Consider the following 22,452-nt stretch of genomic DNA (forward strand, 5'->3'; position numbering starts at 1 on the left):
AGCCAAGTTTTCACAGGAGGGTGTGTAACTAGTTTCGGGAAGAACGTTTGCGACAGCATCGTCATGTTGCGGCAGCGAAGAATTATTTGGCAATATGAAATTTTCATTAACGTTACAAGAATCACTACCGGCATGCGAATTTTTGCTAAAAAATTGTAAAATTGATCTTTGAGGTAGCTTAGACATATTAAAGAACACGGAACGATAATGTGAAGTTGCTATTTAAAAATAAGAACTGCGAATGCACAAAACATTAAACGAACGTTCCACAACAAAATCTGAACTCAGACTAACGAGTGAATACCGCTCTACAATGTACATCATTTCATATATGTACAGCAGTACATATATGAACATATTTCTCTGCAGTCGCAGCAGCGACTGCAGAGCTGTCGCGAAATATGTTTCACAACAAGTAGGTTTATATGGTGTCGGCCTTATTTTAAAACAAGGTCGGTATTATTATCGTACCTTCTTAATAAGGCTTTGATGGTTTTTTCTCTCTTTCAGTAAACGAGGAGGGGTATATGCTTTTGACACCCACCGCGCCTGTGAGAGCACTGCTGCTTCTCAGAATGCTGAATGACAGCTACTGTATTGCACGTTGAGTGATGTACTGTACGTGCCACAGCTCCGAGTACGGAGATTAAATTATTGAAGAAGGAAGAGCAGTGGACTGGATCTTGTGTCAATAGATTTTGTTACTCTGACAATGAGAAATTAGAGGAGAGAATACGATGGACTTTTAAAAAGATACTCAAATATATATGTGTAAATTTATAGTATGTTTATTTTATGTAGGCCTAATATTAAAAAGTAATTAAACATTCAAACCCGGTAACCCCCCCGCCCTTATGACCAGGTGGAGCCACAGCTGATACTGTGATGAAACATGTTTCCAGGGCACTTATGTGGAGATGTTCGATGGCCTGCACATTAGCCAGGTCTCGCACCATGTGACTTTTCTTTGGGGCTCCTTGAAAGCTTAAGTCTTCAAATACCAACTAAGAACTACTGATGACCTGAAGTCACTATTCATACCATTAAGTTTCAAAAATATGGCTACAAATAACTATGTGAATGATACAAGCCTTTAAAGCTCAATTAAAATTATATATAAAAAATATTGGCTGCCATTTAGACAATGTAATTTTTAAAACCACATGAAAAAAACTGTATTTTATCAATGTTCTTTTAAAAAAATTAAAATGTTTATAGCATCTATTTTTATGGATTTTCAATTAACACAGAAAATATGGGAGGTAAAAATTAATTATAATATGAATCACCATCATGAATCGTACATTCTCACTTAATAAACACTGCTTTTTATACTGACATCTACTTGGTTCTAGAATATTTTATGCTGAAAATTACTTTACAAATGAGTGAGATAATGAAAAACAGATTAATTTAATACCATTAGATATGATATTCTGTTAAAAAAGAAGTTATAGTATGGAACAAAGTTCAGTATTAATTATGAAATTAATTACAATTAATACCAGTGATAATTATCAGTGGTCAACATAAAATTCTCCAAATATTTTTTTTTATGTTTTTGAAAAATTCACCATGAAAAGTCAATGAATGCTTTACAATCATTATTTTGATTGTCTCTTGGAAAAAAAGGTAAATCTTATCCACATCTAGCATGCATCAAGTGCTATGTTAAACTAACCCAGTGCTTAAAAAAAAAAAAGAGCATTTGTCTTTTGGTGTACCTATGATTTGGCATGAGCCTACTAACGATTATGATGATTGCTATCTTTGCTTACAAAATGTTACTAGTTTCAATTCAAACAATAAAATCAGTATTGCATACCCAAATATACATTCAGCTATGAGACCAGTACTTCACGGTGTTGATTTACCAATTCCAATCGCTCCAACTTCTTGGGAAGCAATTACTGATTCCCCAGAAGGCTCAACCAATGAATCCTTAACTTCAATAGATATTAATTACATTCTGGTAGAATCAAATACTGAACCCACCTCATCACACAAGCAGAACTGAGCAACCTAATTCGTGACTTGTATTTGTCAAAACAACATGCAGAATTCCTAAGTTCAGGTCTTAGAGAATGAAATTTATTAAACAAGGATACTAAAATTTCCGTTTATAGAAATCGAAACAAAAATTTACTGAAATACTTTAGTACAGGTTTAAATTGTTCCTGCCATGATGTTAGGGGGCTGATGTCTGAACTAGACATTGAATATAACCCACCGGGTTGGTCTAATGGTGAACGCGTCTTCCCAAATCAGCTGGTTTCGAAGTCGAGAGTTCCAACGTTCAAATCCTAGTAAAGCTAGTTATTTTTACACAGATCTGAATAATACATCGTGGATACCGGTGTTCTTTGGTGGTTGGGTTTCAATTAACCACACATCTCAAGAATGGTTGAACTGAGAATGTACAAGACTGCACTTTATTCACACTCATACATATCATCCTCATTCATCCTCTGAAGTATTATCTAAACGGTAGTTACCGGAGGCTAAACAGGAAAAAGAAAGAAAGAAGACACTGAATATATCATTCATGATTGGCATTTATTTAGAGACTCATCAAAAAGAAGCTTAAAGGCAGTGTTGTTGCATAACTCGAATAATTTTTCTTCTATACTGGTAGCACATACTGTAGGAATGAAAGAAATACATGAAAGTATGTCAAAAACTTTAAAAGCTATTAAGTATGATGAACACTCATGGTGAATCATTGCTGACCTAAAAGCAACAGGGTTTCTTCTTTGCCTCGAGAGTGGTTTTACAAAATATTTGTGTTTCTTGTCTTTGCAGGATAGTTGGACTAAACGCTGTTAAAGACTGGCCAAAAAGAAATCAGTCTATGAAGAATTTTGTATAAGCATTAGATAAAGACAGAGCCAGCTTTAAATATTTAGCTAAGGTTTTTTTACTATTAAGTGAAGCCATATTAAAAGAGGGAATATTCATTGGGTGACAAATAAGAAAATTTATTCGTAAAAATATATTAGACTGCAAACTGAATCCTAAAGAATTAGCAGCATAGAAGTCATTTAAAGATGTCATTACTGGTTTTCTTGGAAAGAAAAAAACCGAAAACCTGAACATCTTATAAATGAACTCTTAGTGAACTTCAAAAATTTAAGCTGCAGAATGTCATTAAAAAATTCATTTTTTACATTCTCATTTGGACTTTTTCCTTTAAACTTGGTTGACATCAGCGACAAACAAGGAGAAAGATCCCACAAAATATATTGCAGATGGAAGAACGTTATCAAGGCAGATGGGATAAATCTATGATGAGTGACTACTGCTGGATGATAAAAAGACAACACTTCACTGAACACAAAAGGAAAATAATAAAAAAGAAATTAAGATAAATTTAAATGTCTGCAAAATAAGGGTAGGAATTTTAATTGTAATTATTATTATTTTTGTATTTTATTATTTAAGAAGTTTCTCAAAATTTTAAAGGGTCATAACTAAAAATCTGAGGATGATGAAAAACTGATTATTTCATTTTAAGATTCAGCATAAAAAATATATTATAATTCTCCTACCTTCTTGTCAGTTCCAATTTTTTTTTTTTTTTGACCTGTGTTACATACTAAAAATAGTATTTATGAATAAAATTAATTTTTCAACAATAGAAGAAGACATTTAATTATGTCAAACATTCAAAATTAGCATTTTATAGATTAAAAAATATGATGTGGGTACTACATTATTTCCTTGTATGCTTATTAAATTACATACACACATTTTTTTTAAAATTAAACGTACATAAAATTTTATTTCATTAATAACTTCTGATATTTTTTTTGTTATTACTGAATTATTACATATCGTAAAAGCTTTTTTACAATCAAAAGTTAATAATTATTATTAAATCAATATATTAAAATTTAAAAAAAAGGAGTCTAATACAAACTGATGTGCCTTGCCTTCCCTTTCTAAAATCCATATATTTCATTAATTAAAATTTCATTTGGCTATAACTCTGGAACCAATGAAAATAAGTACCTCTTATGATATATAGTTGAAAAGCTTTCAATGAGGACTTTTACTGCAGTTATGAGAAAGTCCAGAATCCATTTTTTTTTAATTTTGGGCTTTTTCGAATAGTTTTCGTTCAGTCAATTGCAATCAAAAAGAGAGGTGCACAACTAGATGTTACAACAGTCCTAAATTCAAAATTTCAACATCCTATGGCTAATCGTCAAAATGAATATTTTTCTTAAAATCTGAAAACCGAAATTTTTTGCAATCACAATACTTCCTTTACTTTGTACAAGGAAATAAAAATACAAGAACATTTTAAATTTGCAAAGAAAATGAGATTGTTATAGCAAACTATAAATTTTAAACCTCAGTAACACTATTTTTTTAAAGGGTATGTTGCTTAAATTTGTTTTTTATTGCTTACTTTGTGAAATATGAATTTTAATTAAGTTAAAAGACTTCTGCTAAATTGACAATTATGATTTGAAGTAATATGAAATTCTAAGCTTCAAACTACATGATAGCTGTATCTATTCCATCAAATGGTTCTAGAGCCAAAAGAACATTACTTGCTTCATTGTCATCTTCATCATTGTTTTCAATTCATCAATACATCATTGTCAATTTTTTTTTCTTGAATTGCATTCCAAACTACTTCTTCATCAATCGTTAGTTTGACATACTGGTTTTCATTATTGTTGATAACCACCCTCCATACCAAAAGAATTAAATCTAATTCTGCAGATAAATTTTTTAATTCATTAATATTACTAACCAGTGCTGAAAGAAGAGAACTTGATCAAATTTATTTTCTATTTCCATAGTTTTCTCACCAGCAAAAATGATTTCTAAGCTCTTTTCCTGGATAGTTTTAGATCAATTTTTTACATTCCCTCCCCCTACAATTCCTCAAAATTTAATTTTGTAATAAGAAAAAGTATCTTTTTGAGGAATAGATAAAAGATAAAATTCAACCACATTATAACCAGAAAACTCCGTAATATAGGCAGCAAAAAGAAACCAATATATTTCTGTAATAAGTAAATCTAAGGTTCATTTTATGATTCACAAAATTAGAATAAAAAAAATACCTCAGAAGAAAAAAATTTCTAAATATTTAAAAAGCCACTCAAACTCAGTAAAGAACCACTAAAACTCATTCAAATCTTAAAACTAACTTTCTCACAAAAACATGCTAACAAATCTTTACAGAGAACCATGTTAAATTGTAAATTTAATATGCAAAGTTATAAAAAGTACAATTAATTTCTTATTGCTTTTCAGTTATTCCATTAGTCAATACAAAGTCCTAAGGTTGTGTATAGTTAAAAAAAAATAACAATAGACTGAATAATTTTTTATTAAATAACAAACAATGATAAATAATTTTTATATATTCTTTCTTTATCAACAGGCCTACATTAAATTACAGCTACCCTAATCTCTGAAAGTGAAAAAATTCCAAGCCTGTTTAGAATTTGAACTCAGAATGTTCTGGATAAAATGCAGAGATGCTACCACTTCAATTTTAAGAGTTCTTACATAATTATGACTTACTACTAATCAGATTAAAGAAAAAAAAACACTACTTCTTAAAAGTGTATACTTCAAAGTATTAATGTTTAGAGTAATATCTTAAACAAAGTTCTGAATTCATCTAAATTTTTAATTTTTTAACTTTTACACTATTTCTTAATAGCAGAGTAGATGATTTTTGTTACTTACTATAACATCAGTTCCTGTAGTGAACAGTATTATAGTCTCAACTGTAGGGATGCAGATCACCTGCATTACAGTGAGTTTACCGTGACAATGTGCAACAATAATACTGTTGCACATTGTCAACAGTACTGTTGCTTGGTTTTTTAACAGTGTTGTTGTTGGTTTTTTACTGTTGTTTTCACAGAGTTAAACATTCAACTCTGTGAAAACAACAATAAAAAACCAGTTCACCCCCACTTTTCCCAGTAAGCCTGGCATAGAATGGTTGTTATTTTTGAAAATTTTCTGTCATTTTCAGAAGCGACTAGAGCCTAATGTCATGTTGCCTACAACCACTATTGTTATTACACTTTACATTCATTTAATCATTGCATAACCTAGTTTGCATGTAACAATATAAAATTATATTACTGCATACTCTCAACAAAAATAAACTGAACATTAATTAAAATGCAGAAAATCAGTCTTAGAAATAGAATAATATGGAGAAAAAAATGCAATTACATTTAAGGCATTTAAGGTATTCACTGTACTTTTGTTTAATCCTGTGCACCATTTTTAAATTTCACTTCTAAATACATGTGTAACTAATTTTAAAAAAAAACTTAAAAATAACATCATTATATCCCAGGATAGAACAGCAGCAGCAGTCACTGAAAATTGTCACAAGAGAAACTGAAGATGCTTTAAAATGTAAAAAATGTTAAGTTTATTAATTTTTTCTCGATTAGTTTTTTTAAATTTTAATTAGGAAGTATATATATCAGTCAGTATCACTTCCTTATGGCAATGAAAAACAATCATGATACTGATACAATACAAAATTAGGCTTTTTGTTATCAGTTATTGTAAAATTATAATGTTAGAACCAGGCAAATATTTTTTACAACATTAAGGAAATTTATTTATTTATTTTCTCTCTAATAACTGTATGGCTATGCTTTATTACAACTACCCTACTGTATGATAATAAATGAATTTTGCAATATGAAAAAATGTCTTTTCTGGCTAGGATAGAAAAGAAATAGATTTAATGGTAAGTTTATTAGTTCCAGTTTAGTATGAAATATAAAGAAAACCACAATTTTAACTAATATATTATGTCGATTACTAATTTTTGCTAAATTTATCATTATGAAATAAAGTATTTATTTAAGTACTTTTCTCTAATCTATACATAATTATACATTACATAAGGTGAGAAAATCAAAATGTACTTGCCCACAAATTGACCAATTTAAATGAAAAGGCCACTCTAAAAACTATAAATAATCTTCCAATTATTCTTCAAAGATTTATTTTTATAAATCTGTAGCAAATTAAAAATAACTACCATCAAGTAATCATTTTTCTTCTGGTATTGACTGCTATAGTCATTAGTCGTTAAAAACAGAAATCAGTGAATTGCACCCGATGTTCTTAAACTTCAATAAACTATAACTTAGAGTTCGTTGAATATGACTTGTTGGAACCCTTTTTTTCCAGGATACTACTCCATGAGACATCCCAGAGGTAACAGAATCATTAGATTGTAATGATCCAGTTCACTATCTTATCTAGAATAAAACCTCAACTGCCAAAAAATAAAAAAAATAAATAAATTGAAATAAAAAAATGACAATAAATCACACTAAAAAAAAGAAAACAATGTATGGAAATAAAGGGTTAAACATTGTTATGCAGTATTTAATTAAACAGAATAATGGGTAACCAATCAACTTGCAGACAGTTTTAATTTGTTTAAATATATTTTTCATGTTGTAGAAACGGCAGGCATTTTAGTCTAATGATTAAATGCTCACCAGATCTTACATCAATAAGAAAATTTTGTTGTTTTAATATAGGATAATTACTATTAAGAACTGTTTAATATAGAACAATTATTATTCAGAGCCGAGATTATTATTCAGAGCTGAAAGTCGATTGGTCACCTAATATTCTATTTAATTAAATACTGCATAACGATGTTTAGTCCTTTATTTCCATACATTGTTTTCCTTTTTACTTCCTTATACAAAGTAAAGGAAGGATTGTGATCATGAAAAATTTCAGTTTTCAGATTTCGATGGAAATATCAATTTTGACCATCCCTGAACCTATACTGACTAGTTTTGGCATGACGTCTGTATGTACATATGTATCTCAAATAACTCAAAAACAATTAGCCATAGGATGTTGAAATTTTGGATTTAGGACTGTTGTAACATCTAGTTGTGTACCTCCCATTTTGACTGCAATCAACTGGATCAAGAGTGTCCAAAAAAGCTCAAAATCAAAAAAATTTGGATTATGGACTTTTTCTTAACTGCGGTAATAAGCCCTCATTGAGAACTTTTCAGTCATATATCATAAGTGGTACTTATTTTTATTGGTTCCAGAGTAATAGCCAAATAAAATTTTAATTAATGAAATATTTGCATCTTACAAGGGGAAGGCACATCGGTTCAAATAGACTTCATCTCCTTTGTTTTTTTTAAACTTTTTATTTAATTTAAATACGAGTATATTGATTTATTAATAATTATTAACCTCTGATTATAAAAAAAAAGTTACAATAAATAATAATTCAATAATAACAATAAAAAAAAAATATGAAAAAATATCAGACGTTATTAATGAAATAAAATTTTATGTACTTTTCATTTTAAAAACATGTGTGTAATTTATTAGGCAAATAGGCATACAAGGAAGTCATGTGGTGTCCACATCAGATTTTTTTAGTTTGATTTATTGTTGTTTTTTTAGTTCAATTTATTTACTTTTTGGCAGCCGTGTTTTTTTAATTTTTATAATTGTTTTTATTATTTAATACTTTTTAGTGATCATTGAGAAAAATTCACAATTTGAAAATTTATGGATGTAATGTATTTAACATACCGAGTCAAATGAGGAAACTGTAAATATTTCAATTTATTTATTTAATTGGCATATACCAATTTAAACTTACAGATTTCTCAAGCAGTTGAGTTCCTCAAGAGACTTTTTATTGTGCGGATTATACAGTAATTTTCTGGGATCCAAAAAACTAATAGCGCTAAACTCTCCAATTGTCTCACACAACTCACTGCTACATAGGCCTGGCCCTTGGCAAAGATGTGAGTGCTCAGATCTACAACAGCTCTATCTCGGGTAGTCCTTGTAGTTTATGCACCATCACAGCCCAGCACAATATTAGTGGCAGCATATGCCGTTCCACTTTGCCCTGTTCTCCGTAAAGCATCAAATTCAACAAATTTCGATCAAATTCGGGCTTGATCCTCAATCTGATGCCAACAGCATTACCTCTAATCGTACTGTTATCAAACTCTACAAAGACTGTTTGTGGGAGGAAACTCATAAGTCTCGGCGTAGCACAGGCCACACGACTTTTCTGAGTATATCAGTAAATTTATGTTCTGGTTTGGTTCCATCATGATTTTGTATTATACTAACAAATACCCATTTGAATTTTGAAAATCAGAAGATTGGTTGCAAAGATATAACATTTTTGAATAACCATGATCTGTTAAATCAAGAGTGAACCTGATGCATGCAAAAAGTTAGCCTTCAACCTTCTAACAAATACCCCATTTAAATTTTGAAAATTGGACGATTGTTTGCAGAAATATTATAAGAGCACCTCCCATAACACTGCCCAATGGACACCATGTTTGTTACCAGTTGATGGTGATGATTGGTCTAGCCTAGTGCAAGGTGCTCACATCACCATTCTAGCCTCACATGCAGTCACCACAGGATGCCTGTTATTATTAAACAGAAATTTTTTTAAATTTATTTAATATTATTTTATTTAATGTAAATTTAATACTATTTTTTTTTTTTGTAATATTATTCATTCAATTGATTTGAATCATTTAGTTCAAACCCAGCTAACACAGTGACAGAGATTCACAGTTCACAATTCATTAAAGTTTGTGCTTCAACCAGTAAATCTCCACTACTACATTTATGAAATATACATATTTATATAGCCTATGACCCTCCTAGAAACATAAGGATTCCAATGCGGAGTCATACATCTAAATTGGTTCAGCCATTGAGCTGCTATAGTGGAACACATACATACACCCTAAAAACATTACACTCCTTTTTTGGCAGTTGTGTAAAACAAGAACTTAAAGTCTTTCCCAAAACTGGCACGTAGTTAACCTTTAATCTGTTGTAAACTTGAAAGTTGAAATTTAATAAAGAAAATTTTTTAAATGGTTTCCAAATTTTAGTTTATTTTTAAGTTTTCATTATTTTATTTTATTTTTATTTAAAACATGCATAGGTTTAAAAATGATGTCATCTGTATGAAAAAAAACCATATTGTGGAAAATCTTGATAAAAATAGATAAAGGAATGAAAAGAACCAACTTAGAGACTCTCATGAATGCAATAATATATATTATTTATTATCTAAGTTAGCTTGCACAAAATCAATATTGCAAAAATTATATAAGAAATATTTAGAAGCATTCTTTATATATATATATATATATATATTATAATAATACTACCTAAATTCAGTAGCTAGAAATAAACAAATCTCTTCACTTCAACTGTATCAATGATAAACTCACAAGTAAAATTATATATTAATGATTTTATTACATAATTAGTTATGAGTAAAACTTGTGAAACTAAAAATCTAACTTGCAAAGATCTATAAGTGATTATTGGCAGCAGATTTTGAAAATCTAGAATCCAACACCAGTAGAACTTATTTTTGTAGTAGGGAACTAATAGCTCATGTGATTTTATTATATTTTTTTTAATTTAAAATCAAAGAAAGGCAAATTCTGTTATTCAGTATTTAACAAGAAAACATCAAAGGCAATAATAAGTTTTTTTTAATTATAATAATCAGCTTTGAAAAAAATTATATAATGTTAATTTGAAAGTACGTTATTTATAATACAGTAAATTCTGTACAGATCTTATACATTGTCAATTTAATAAAATACATTGACATTAAATTTAAAAAGGGGTGTTTTTAGATTAAATTTTTTTGAGCTAAACAATTTTCTCTATAACTGGGATTCAGTTCTGGGATTCAATCTTTTTTCATTTTTGTTGTCAAAAATATACAAAATCATCAATTTTGTCCCATAATTTGTGTTCTAAAAATCCCACTAATCTCATTTCATCATTGGAGCAGAATCAGGGCAAAATTTTATTTTAGGCGTCAAAAATAAAGTGTTTTCAAACCTATGATTATGATTTTTTTTTATTTTCACCAATATTATATATCCTGAAATCTATTTCTGCTTCTTAGTGAGGCACTTGGAAAAGATCAAAGGAATTTTCCTTTGAATTACTTTTAAAGTATTTTAATTTTCATTTAGCATGTTGGCTACTGTGAGGATTGCCTGTAATCCTCAACTCTTGTTCACTGGTTCCCAATGAATTTCATAGTAACATTAATCAGGTACCAAACCTAATAACTGTTCAAAATTGATAAGAAAACTTTTTTTATCACTTACTAAAAAAAACTTTTTTTATCACTAACTTTTTTTTACACCATGTGAAAGGTAAAAAATATTAAAAACAATGAAAAATAATGTGAGATAGCCGGCATTCCTCACGGTAAACCAGTAAAGAATTATTTTTTGTATACCATGAGGGTTGCCAGTAATCCTCATTAAAAAGATTATAAACAAATTGAACAAGAAGATACAAAATTATGCAATGTTTTTTAAGCAATTATAACAATATTTTAGTTTTATAGACAGTTTCATTACAAATATTTTTTGTGAAACATGTTAAGCACATAAATTTTTACAGATGTTGTGCTTCATTGAGACACATTTGACCATTTTTTTTTCTGAGCAATGTCTCTTCCTTTTTCAGCGATGTCTGCATAACAGTATACCCAACTTCTCCTAATGCAATGATTTTTTTTGTCCTTTTCTGGTTTTATGAGGATATGTTTCTCATCAACTGTTTTCTTGTTTATTTCATTAGTTGAATCTCCATTTTGATCAATTCCCAGTATTCGAAGGACTAATTCTCCTCTAAACTCAGCAATAGATTTTTGTTTTCCTTGGAAATGGTTATAAATTAAAGATGCATTTACAACAGATGTATTTAATAATACTTCAAATGCCACCTTATGGTACCACCTAATTGTTTTATGGAGTGGTGAAAAGTAATTAGTCATTTGATCTGATAAGTCAATTACCTGCTTACCTTTATCGTACTCTATTATGGCTGCAGGTTTTGTGACAGGTTCTCCTGATCTATTAATTTTACCAGTTAGTTTCGTTTATAATGTGCGTTTTATGGTAAGAAAGTAGACAGCACGCCTATCCTTCCAATTTGCAACTACAATTTCACTTGAATTTTGTTTCCCAACTATTTCCTTTTTTAATTTTTTGCTGAATTAATTGTGTAGGTAAAAATTTTTGGTTGCTTCAAAGTGTGTCTACCAAAGGAATATTCATTTGGATCAATGAATTTTCTAATGGCACGATGTATAATAATTGTTACAAATTTTGGTGCAACCTTCAAACAAAATCTTTTCTGCTAGTTTTAGTACAACATTTCCTGCAACACCTCCACTATTTGTTACCAGGAATTTTTCCTGAATATACTGCAGTTTGTAATGTACACCCAACAGGATTGAATAATTTAAACATTTTAATTCCATGTTTATGAGTCTTGTTTGGTAAATATTGCAAAAACAGTAATCTTCCTCTGAAAGGGATCATACTCTCATTGGCAGCAACTATCTCTCCTGGGGTGTATTCACTAACAAACCTTTCATGAATCATAGCAAGCACATTTTGTATTTTGTACAACCTATCATAAGTTGCTGGTCTGTTTTCTATAAAATAAACAAATCTCAGAATCAATTGAAACCTGTTGTGACTCATCACCTTTAGTATGATACAGTTTTTATACAGGACATTGGTAGACCAATAATCAGATATCTTGGGATATTTAACTACCCCTATATATATATATATATGATAATTGCAAAGAATTTCCACATTTCTTCTTCACATGTATTATTCCACTTCAACTGAGAACGATTGTCTCTATTATTCTGTAAATAATTTAGGACATCTTTATTGGTTTCTGCAACTATCATTTTTAATATTCGAGTAGTAAAAAATTATTTATAAACTTGAACTATCAACAAATTGTCTTTATTATGTGGAGAACTTTTGTAATAATTATAATTTTTCCTGCCAGAAAAATTTATATGTAAAGGTAATTTACCAGCTTCAACTTGCTGCCATTCATCTAGAAATGGGTGTGAGTGAGGTTGTGTAATAGTAGTGTCATGTAAACTATCATTATTAGCATATGCTGATGAAGAGTTTGATAATAAATCTTCTTCAACTGGCTAGAATTCTGAACCAGATATAGAAAATAAACTCCCTTCATCATCACTCTCTTGAAGAACAGATAAAGAGTTCATTATCTCATAATACCTTACTAGGCCATTTCCTGTTTGTAACTGCACTATAACCTGGTTTAGGATCCATATTTTAAAAAAAAAGATTGTTCAATAATATAAAAAACAGCTAATAAATACCCTTTACTTTTAAAATACCTATTATCACAATAAAGTATATATTAGAACACCAACCTAAAATTCAAAAAAGTATCACTAACTTTTCATCACTAAATTATCAATTTCTTTAAGGTCGGTTTACAATATATTATAGGCTGAAAATGCTAAATTAGCCTAACAGTAGCTGTTATCTACTGCATTAGAAATACTCCACACAAAACTAAATGAAAAATAGCACAAAATAAACTCCAAAATAGAATGAAGATAAAACATGTTACATAGACATATACTAAAGGGTTTCCTAGCCACTTTAAGATAGGCATCTACAACAAACAGGTCTTTTTAAACTGATTTTTGGAAATACCATTTCAATTGATTTTGAAAGAAAGTGATTGCTCATTTGTAAAAAATGTTACACTTTTACTCTCATGCTGATCAACAAACTTAAATATTCTTAAAACTTTAAACTCAAAGAATTTAAATTACTGAACATATTTTCAGCCTACACTGTCATAAAATTATGCTTTTTGTTACTCGAATAAACATAATTTTTGTTACACCATTTAATACAATTAGAAGGGTTTGTTAAAAGTATGAAAGAGGTTGTGAAAGCTTGCACTGATGAAAATATTAAGAAAATTTCATTTTAATACATATACGTATATATATATACAAATTGTGTTAAACAATACCAATTTTGGTTTAAATAAACAACTAAATCTTTATTCTGATCGGAATATAAAAACACATAATGAAGATCATGTCAACATAAAATAAATTGTAAATATAAAAATAAATGATAAGATAAAAAAATAGATTTATTTTAAGTCTATATTAATTAATACCAACACATGGAATAATGTTAAATAGTTCACAATTTGGAAGTTGCAAGTGAAAATTATTTAAGGCATATATTTATGTACACGTTGAATGGGATGCAGTATAATAAGACCAGTTCTCATAAGCTGAAGTATTGTGTTCAGTTGCACAACCAGTTTCGTTGTAAGGTTTGGTAAAGTTAGATATTGTTATTTTTTAAGAATAAATGACCTTTCTTTTTAGCAAAGATTGCACATTCATAAACATAATATCAAGAATAAGTTATATATATTTTTTTTAAATATAGGTCTTCTTGATTCACACTTATGGATAACAGTTACTTTGCTGACAGCCCATTTTTGAATCTTTAAAACTCATTCTGACTTTTTGAGGGAATCTGTAGAGATGACATTGTACTTTATGCAAGAATATTTTTTAATATTTTATAATAATTACAAGCTTAGCATTTTATTAAGACACTTTAGCGCAAAAAAGTATGGCTTGATTTTGTTACAAATGAAATCAATCTAATCATCCCATGAGAACTTGTCATCTAATAAAACTCCCAGAGATTTTGCTTTGTGGGTAACAGAAATACTATCATTATCATTAATGGGAATTCTATCCATGAAATCAGCCATATTATATTTATCTGAGCATCACAATGCAATATTTTTACCAATATTTAAAATTTGATAGTTCAAATTTAGCCAGTGAATAATTTTTTTGAGTTGATATCACACAATCTTCAATTCCTTTTAAATATTCATCTTTAGATATAAACACACTTGTGTAATGTATGAAAAGGGTTACAATGGATTTTCTTAAGATTTTAAGGGAGGTCATTAATAAAAAAAGCAAGGGAACATGAAAAAAAATCAGTTTATTTAGTATATTTTGAAATAATTATTATATTTCATTTCTTCTATTACAGAAAAAATGAAATATAGTAGTTATTTTCCAATTAGACTTAAGTCCAACATTTTACAAATTAAATTCAGGTTTTGCAATATCACATATGCATTTTATCATTTTATTAAAAATATTTCTTTAGCTACAATATGTTACATAAAACAAGCAAGAAAATATGATTCAACTATTGTAACTAATCTGGGTAGACAAAGTCTAAAATTTTTTAGCCTAATTCTGCTTATAATGCATCATATAATATGTTTCATACCATATATTAATAGAAATAGATTTAATTTATTATTTCTCTTCCACCTAATTAGCATCTACTACCAAAATTATCTTGTTACCAAATGACCCTATTGGCAATCAACCCTCAACCTATCAATTTATTAAACACATACATTTTTACTTTGTGTACAATCATGATGACATACAAATGGATGACCTTTGAATTTCTACTTTATTTTTATTTATTGCAGTAATTTGCTATTATTGTATATAACTACACGTGTAAGTATCATTCTCTTTATCTAGTAAAACCAACAATCCTCTCTGTAATAGTGTACCATAATTTTAAGTTTGTTAAATGCAAATAATTCATTAAACCTTTGCATAACATAAGTTTATCAAATCTAAAAAAACTGGACCATAATTAATATAGACTATTTAATTATTATTTATGTATCATATTATTATTACCAATAACCCCATTTTAATATAACAATATTCACACAATAATAATAATAATAATAATACTGTATGAAAGTTTATTCTACCCACAGTATCAAACAACATTCTAGAAATCAAAGATGGCTATTTTTTTTAAAAATCACAAATAGTTTCTGTCATTCATCGCATTAAAAACCAGATCAAATTGAAGTAAGGTTTATTTTATGATATAACAGCGTTAGATACCTTTAAAAAAATTAATTCAGCTCTTACTTACCGGGTTGAATTATTTAAAATTGAATTTGTAAAATGTAAACCGCCGAAACGTTCCCGCCGTCCATAATTAGCGACTCCTCAACACTCTGCTGTAAAGAGATTTTGTACAAACGACGTTAAGTAGCCAGTATAAGATAAATACTTCAAGACGTAAGAAAATTGTTACCACTGAAAATTATCAAATAATTAAGATCAGAAGCTATGATTAAAGTAATAACAAAAAATAAATTCATTAGTTTTACTCAAAGATGTAACTACTATTAATTTAATAGTTAACTTAAATTTCCATTGTTTTATTTAGAAAATTATTTTCTTTTATAAGTTTTCTACACTGAATTTAATAGGTACCCAGTTTAAGATATTCCCAAAGAGGTAAAAATATTCGTACTCGATTGCTCGAATGTAATTGTCTATAACTACGATAGATATCAGTTCAGTATCTGTTTTCATGTTACGGTAACCTTGTAATGTGTGTTGTACGTTGAGGTTAAGTAGAATAATGTAGTTATTTTAAGTTTCATTATAAATTCATTTGTTTATTAATTCTGATATTAATTTTTTTGTAATAATAATGTCAAATGAAAGTAATAATTCATCAACGAGTAACAACTCGTCGAACCATAACTTCTTAGACAAACGTTTGATTGCAACATTGGCAAAATTAAATTCTCGTTTAAATGGTATTAAAGAATTGCTAGATAAGTGTTTTGAAAACGATCTGTATAGTAATGCCTCACATGCTGATCGTGTTACGTATGATTTATTTCTTGCGTATGCAAGTACGTCGTTATTTTGGACTTACCTCCGTACATTAGGTATTGATCCTCATCAACACCCAGTAAAGCAGGAAGTAGAGCGTATTAAATCTTATATGACAAAGGCAAAAACTGTGCACGACAGACATTTAAGACCAAAAATTGATCAACCTGCATCTAAAAGGTTTGTTAGAAATGCATTATGGACACCTTCAGAAAATGAAAATATTGCCAATGAGGAATCCAGGAAAAGAAAAAGGGACAAAGATGTTGCTTAAACCTTCCACAGGTTTATATTGATTTTGTTAAAATACTGACATTTTTTTAACAATAATTTAATTTAATAAATATAAAAGGACGCTCTTATTTTTGTAAATGTACCATAAATAAATTCGTGTTTCTTCATTTTTAGTTGTTGAATTTTCTTTTCTATTTACACCAGCATGAAGAAAAAAACACCTGTAATAATAGCATGTTAGTTTACAGGATATTAATTAAGTGTATTATTTGCTGCTTGCCAAATTGTACAGTGTTCCACCCTAAAATTACAGATAAGTTTTTCGATAGGCAAGAGAAGTGTAGAATACATCTTTTATAGTTAATGTACCCAATGTTTTAAAAAACAAGTGTAATTACCATTTTATTGTCTGTTTGAATTCATTTTCCCATGATTTTAACTAAACAGTTAAGCCAAATGAATTTATGTAACAGTTAAGCATTTTGAATACAAAAATACAATGAGGTAATTATTGATATGTATCAGAAAAGTTTTATTAGATTTAATCAGGTTTTTTTTTCAGTCTTTGTGCATTTCCCAGTATCAGTTTAACCAAACCCCACCTAATTTTATTACACACTTTAAGGATTTAAAATGTTTAATATATCTAAATGTTCATTAGTTGAATGAGATTTATTTTTCAAAAGCATATTGCAGAAGAGAGGAGTGGTAACAAATAGCTGATGTTTGTAGTTGTCATTCAACTTTTAGACAGTGTAGGATTAAAATTAAAATTTTATAGTTAAATTTATGTTCATTTACTGATTTTTTTTGGGGGTAGTGATGCCACAATTTGAGCAATTATTGTTAATCCTGTAGTGCCTGAACATTTAGCTATACCTAATCTACAGATTATGTTCTGATTGAGCTTGACATATTTCATGAACAACCAAAGTTTATTATGCATGTAAAAAATCTTTCTGAGTTAATAACTATTAGTGTAAATTGCAATATATTAAGCTCTGAACTTGTATGTGCTTTATATTTAATTATTAGTTTCTTTGCTGTATAACTCCTTTATCCCTATAAAAATGTAACAAGTAATAAAATTAGGTAAATTATATTATCATTTATATATTGTAAAATTGTTACGTTTATATAATGTTGAGATAACAACCTGAAGATTCCTTACAGTTATAGCGACCATACTTCTTTCTGAATCATACACATTTTGTAATAATGTTTTACATGTTTCAGTCAACACAGTTTGATATGTGTGCCAAACCTATTGCATTTACTTTTTATATTAGGGTACACTACTTATGCTTATTATTTATATTGTAGATACACATATATAATACCAAACTACCTATAAATTATTAACAAACTTATTAATTTTTTTACCAAATTCAAAACATCAGAAATGAAAACAGCTGATAGTTTTATTTTTAAGTTTGTTTGTTTTTTTAATTTTAAACCTTCAGTTTTATTTAAAATATGCTTGTATATAAAGACAGTCAATTTTTTTTTTTTTTAATTCACAAGAAACATACTTTATAAAAGGAGTACATAAAAAGTTAGTAACTAGCTTAAATTAATTGTTCCTCTGCAACAGAAGTTCATAAGTTTTGTATAATTTTTTTGAGATTTCATTCGAAAATATTTTGAATAACACTGACATCAGGTTATATGTGAATATTTTATAATATACAATGTTAATAAGCAGAAATGACAAACATACAAAAAAGTTTGAAAACATGTATATCATGTAATTTTTTATTTTAAAAGTTTCACAAGCTCTACAACAGGATTATTAAAGAGAAAATAAAAAAAAAGATCTGCCGTCAGGATCTTAGGTTGAAACATACATAATTATTAAATAGTTTTATACCAGACTGAGGACCTTCTGCTTTTTTTAAACTGTTAAAAAACTAATTACATTTGCACACAAAAGTGTGATTATTGTGACTTTGATGGAATACAAGTGTGTTTTACACCAGATTTTTGTAATATAGCAAACAACCCGTCATTTCTTTTCTATTAATTAAAAATTAACAGGTAAAAATAAATTTATTTTAAAAAGTGGCATTGAACCAAAAATTGTTATTCTGGATTTGAAGGTCATTAATTATTTAGAAAGGTGAAAAAAAAATAACTACAGATTTTTAAGCTTATTTCATGAAAATTATATTGCTATACAACTGTATTAATAATAGATTTGTATAAATAATATATTAGGGGAAATTATGTAATGTGCAGAATTATGAAACTTCTTGTAGAACAGAAGACATAGCCTATATATAGGATTCTTATGTTTTAAAATGTCACTTTTTGCTTTAAACACCTGATTTTTTAAAAGCATCTCACAAACTGGAGTTCTGGAACACAATTCCTTTGTAATTCTTAAGTGGATTAGTAGTGGGGCAAGTCCTCTGAAACAGCTAGAGGCTACAATCTGTTCAAGTCTGTTTAAATTTAACTGGTACATCTTTCTAAATTCAGCAACATTGAAAGTCACTTGTCTAGCAGTGTATTTTTTTCCTAAAATCTCATTTCTGTTTTTATGCCCAAGTAAACAATTTTTGATTAAAAATGTTATATGTTATTTCTTAATCTCAATTGTCTTTATCTGTTGCCTGAACATAAAATGTTAGTATCTGGGTAAAATATGACTTAATGTTTTACTATTATCCTTGTTCAGTCAAGTTGTCATTCATTGGCTTCATAGCTCAATGATGAGCAAGATTATACACCTAATACAGGTTTTAAAAAGACCAGTCTTGAAATATGACTGCTTGGTTATTTAAATTTAACATTCAAACACAATCTCTTATATTATTCTTATTTGGTCTTTCAATTAGATCTTAGTCAACCATTTCCTTGTATAGTTTCTCATGATAATTAGCTCTCTCTATTATCAGCACTCTGCTTTTCTACTGCAATGTCCAGTTTTATCATATAGTCCAGAAATTAAATTTAGCTTCTTGTGAACCTTGGATAATAATTTTTCCACAAAGATTTTTTTTTTATCAATAGTTCTGATTATTATAAGCCCTGACAGCATTAAGACCATTGGTACATGGCAATATCCAACTGTTCATTTTTAACAAACTTCATTGTTTTCTATCTTTTAATGTAACAATCAGCAGTTTCCATACAATAAATTTTCTAATTTTTTTGCATACATTTTATTACATTTCTTTTCTTTCTATGTAAAAAATGGATACTTACAACAGTAATACTATGGATACTTAATTACTACTAAGTGGACACTATTTACAACAGTTTGTTTAATAATCTTTTTGTGATAATCCTAACACCATTTTTGTTTTCAACTAAAATTAAAATATATCATTTTCAACATAACCTTAGGTTATGAAGTGAGTTCATATTGATGCTTTCCCAGAGCCATTCCACAACCAGCCTTTCAAGCAACTTGCCAATTACCGACAAGAGGCTGATGGGCCAATAACTGCTGACCCCACTCAGATCCTTTTCTGATTTTAAGAGCACTCTCACCAAAGCCACCTTCCAACAAGTCAGAAAGCAACCCCAGCTTAGGCACCCCGAGAACAGTCTGCCAAGAGGCTCTCTTATGACAGGGAGCACATGATAGAAAATATCCAGGTCAAGTTGGTCAATCCCCTATGCCTTTCAAGAAACTACTTGGTCTATATCTACGGGATCCACAGCCTGTACATCAGGAAATGGTGTCGACAAGCGTAAAATGAGGGGCATGTAAAAACAAGTTTCAAAGGTGAATGGGTAGTAATTACAGTTAGTACCAATATAAGAAATGTAGTATGATACAAGGGATCCTAAACACATTGCCTAGGACAAAGGTCAGCAACCCAAATACATTGGCATATCACAAAACGGGTAATTCAAAGTAATAGACAGTAAGCTTGCTACTAAAATAAAACCTGGAAATCTATTGTCTATTAAGACATTTTTATTTGACTATAATAATACACACTATATAAAAACATCATAAAAAATGACAATATTTAAATATTAGTTCAATTTTGGAAGCTAACACATCAATATTTGGTTCAGAGTTTGAAGTTTTTAATTTTATGCACATTTCTGAATTTTCTTCAGTTTAACAATTTTGATACAGGTTTATAATATAATTCATAATTGAGAATGTTTGCTCATAAGCAGTACATTGTACCGAAAACATTTAACAGAGTGAATGTGACTTCTTCATACAATTAAATCTGTCTGGGAGTTCATTCCAAGTTCTGGTTAGCATGTCAAGATAATTGTCTTTGTTTTTCATAATTTCAACTCTGGTATTTTTGAATTTTAGTTTCTAAATTGCAGAATTGTTAAATTTTATTAATTCTAAATCGGTATTCTCAAGGTACAAAATATTTTTTATCTATTTTGTAACGTAATGTCAGGTTGCACAATATATTTAAACATGGGCGAGTGTTTTTGTAAATCATTAAATCTGTTTACGAAATACTTCTGCAAAGTTGATATTAGTTTAAATAACAGTAAATTATAATATTACATTTAATTATATACAATAATTATTATAATATAATATTAGTTTAAATAATCTAAATGCTCTGTAATGTCTGCTAAAAACATTAAATTAAAAATCCACACATCATTATCAATATCAGGGGCCATTCTTCACCCATTTCCATTAAAAATATATTTACTTCATTTAAAAGATTAACAAATTTGTTGATGACTTTACCTCTGCTTAACCAACGAACTTTATTATGTAAGAGATCTCCATACTCTTGATTCAATTTCTTCCAACAATAATTTAAATTTCCTGTGAGAGACAGAAGACCGTGCAATAATCTTATTGATAATTTTTGTCACGGTTGACATAATATCTTCAAATTTTCTGTTAGAAATATGAGCACACAAACTTTCTTGGTGAATAATACAATGAAAAGATAGAATTTGTCGTTCAAGATATTTTTCAAACAATGAGATGAAATATTTTTGTTGATCATTGCAGCCGCTCCATCAGTCATAATAGAAAATATTTTATTCTTGATGTTATCATACTTATTTATGAATTTTTGCATAAAAAAATATCCTTTATATCCATATAATATCCTTTGCTGTTGTTGTATTATGTATTGATGAAACAGTTCACACTTCTTCAATTATAGATTTTTTAGAATCAGAAAAAATTTTGCTATCAATTTTAATCGTGCAATATTATTTCTATCTGTACTCTTGTCCAAATATAAAATAATAACATCACATTTCCTGAAGTCATTTTCAAATTGTTGATTTATATCTTCATTCACAATAGTTATTCTTCATTAAACAGTTTGAGTAGACAAAGGGATCTCTTTCTGCAAAATTTCATTTTTATTTGGAAAATTACAATAAAGATCTTTAGACATCCTTAAGAATGTTTCTTTTAAGAACTCCATCTATGAATGGTTTTCAATTTTTAGCAATGCAGTATGATGCTGAAAAACTTGATTTCATTATCTTTTTGCATAAAATTTTTTAATGAGTTTGTTTGATGTTTGCCGTTGTAAACCTTTTTAAGTATTCTTTCCTTATGTCTGCGTTCAAATGAGATAATTGTATCTTATGTTTTT

At 28.6% G+C, this 22,452-nt stretch overlaps 1 protein-coding gene across 1 annotated transcript; it reads left to right on the forward strand.

Annotated features, from left to right (window-relative positions):
- Nucleotides 1-16,315: 16,315 nt before the first annotated feature.
- Nucleotides 16,316-17,061, forward strand: Rrp47 (Ribosomal RNA processing 47). The gene has a single exon (XM_075364231.1). It carries the CDS (start codon nucleotides 16,467-16,469, stop codon nucleotides 16,926-16,928), a length of 462 nt encoding a protein of 153 aa, XP_075220346.1. The 5' UTR covers nucleotides 16,316-16,466; the 3' UTR covers nucleotides 16,929-17,061.
- The last annotated feature ends 5,391 nt before the right edge of the window (nucleotides 17,062-22,452 follow it).

The sequence above is a fragment of the Lycorma delicatula genome, chromosome 4, assembly GCF_047948215.1.
Source record: "Lycorma delicatula isolate Av1 chromosome 4, ASM4794821v1, whole genome shotgun sequence".
Classification (NCBI taxonomy): Eukaryota; Metazoa; Arthropoda; class Insecta; order Hemiptera; family Fulgoridae; genus Lycorma; species Lycorma delicatula.

Bases quoted from the DNA above. Each gene is read 5' to 3' on its own strand.
- Rrp47 (XM_075364231.1), top strand. From the start codon at position 16,467: ATGTCAAATGAAAGTAATAATTCATCAACGAGTAACAACTCGTCGAAC.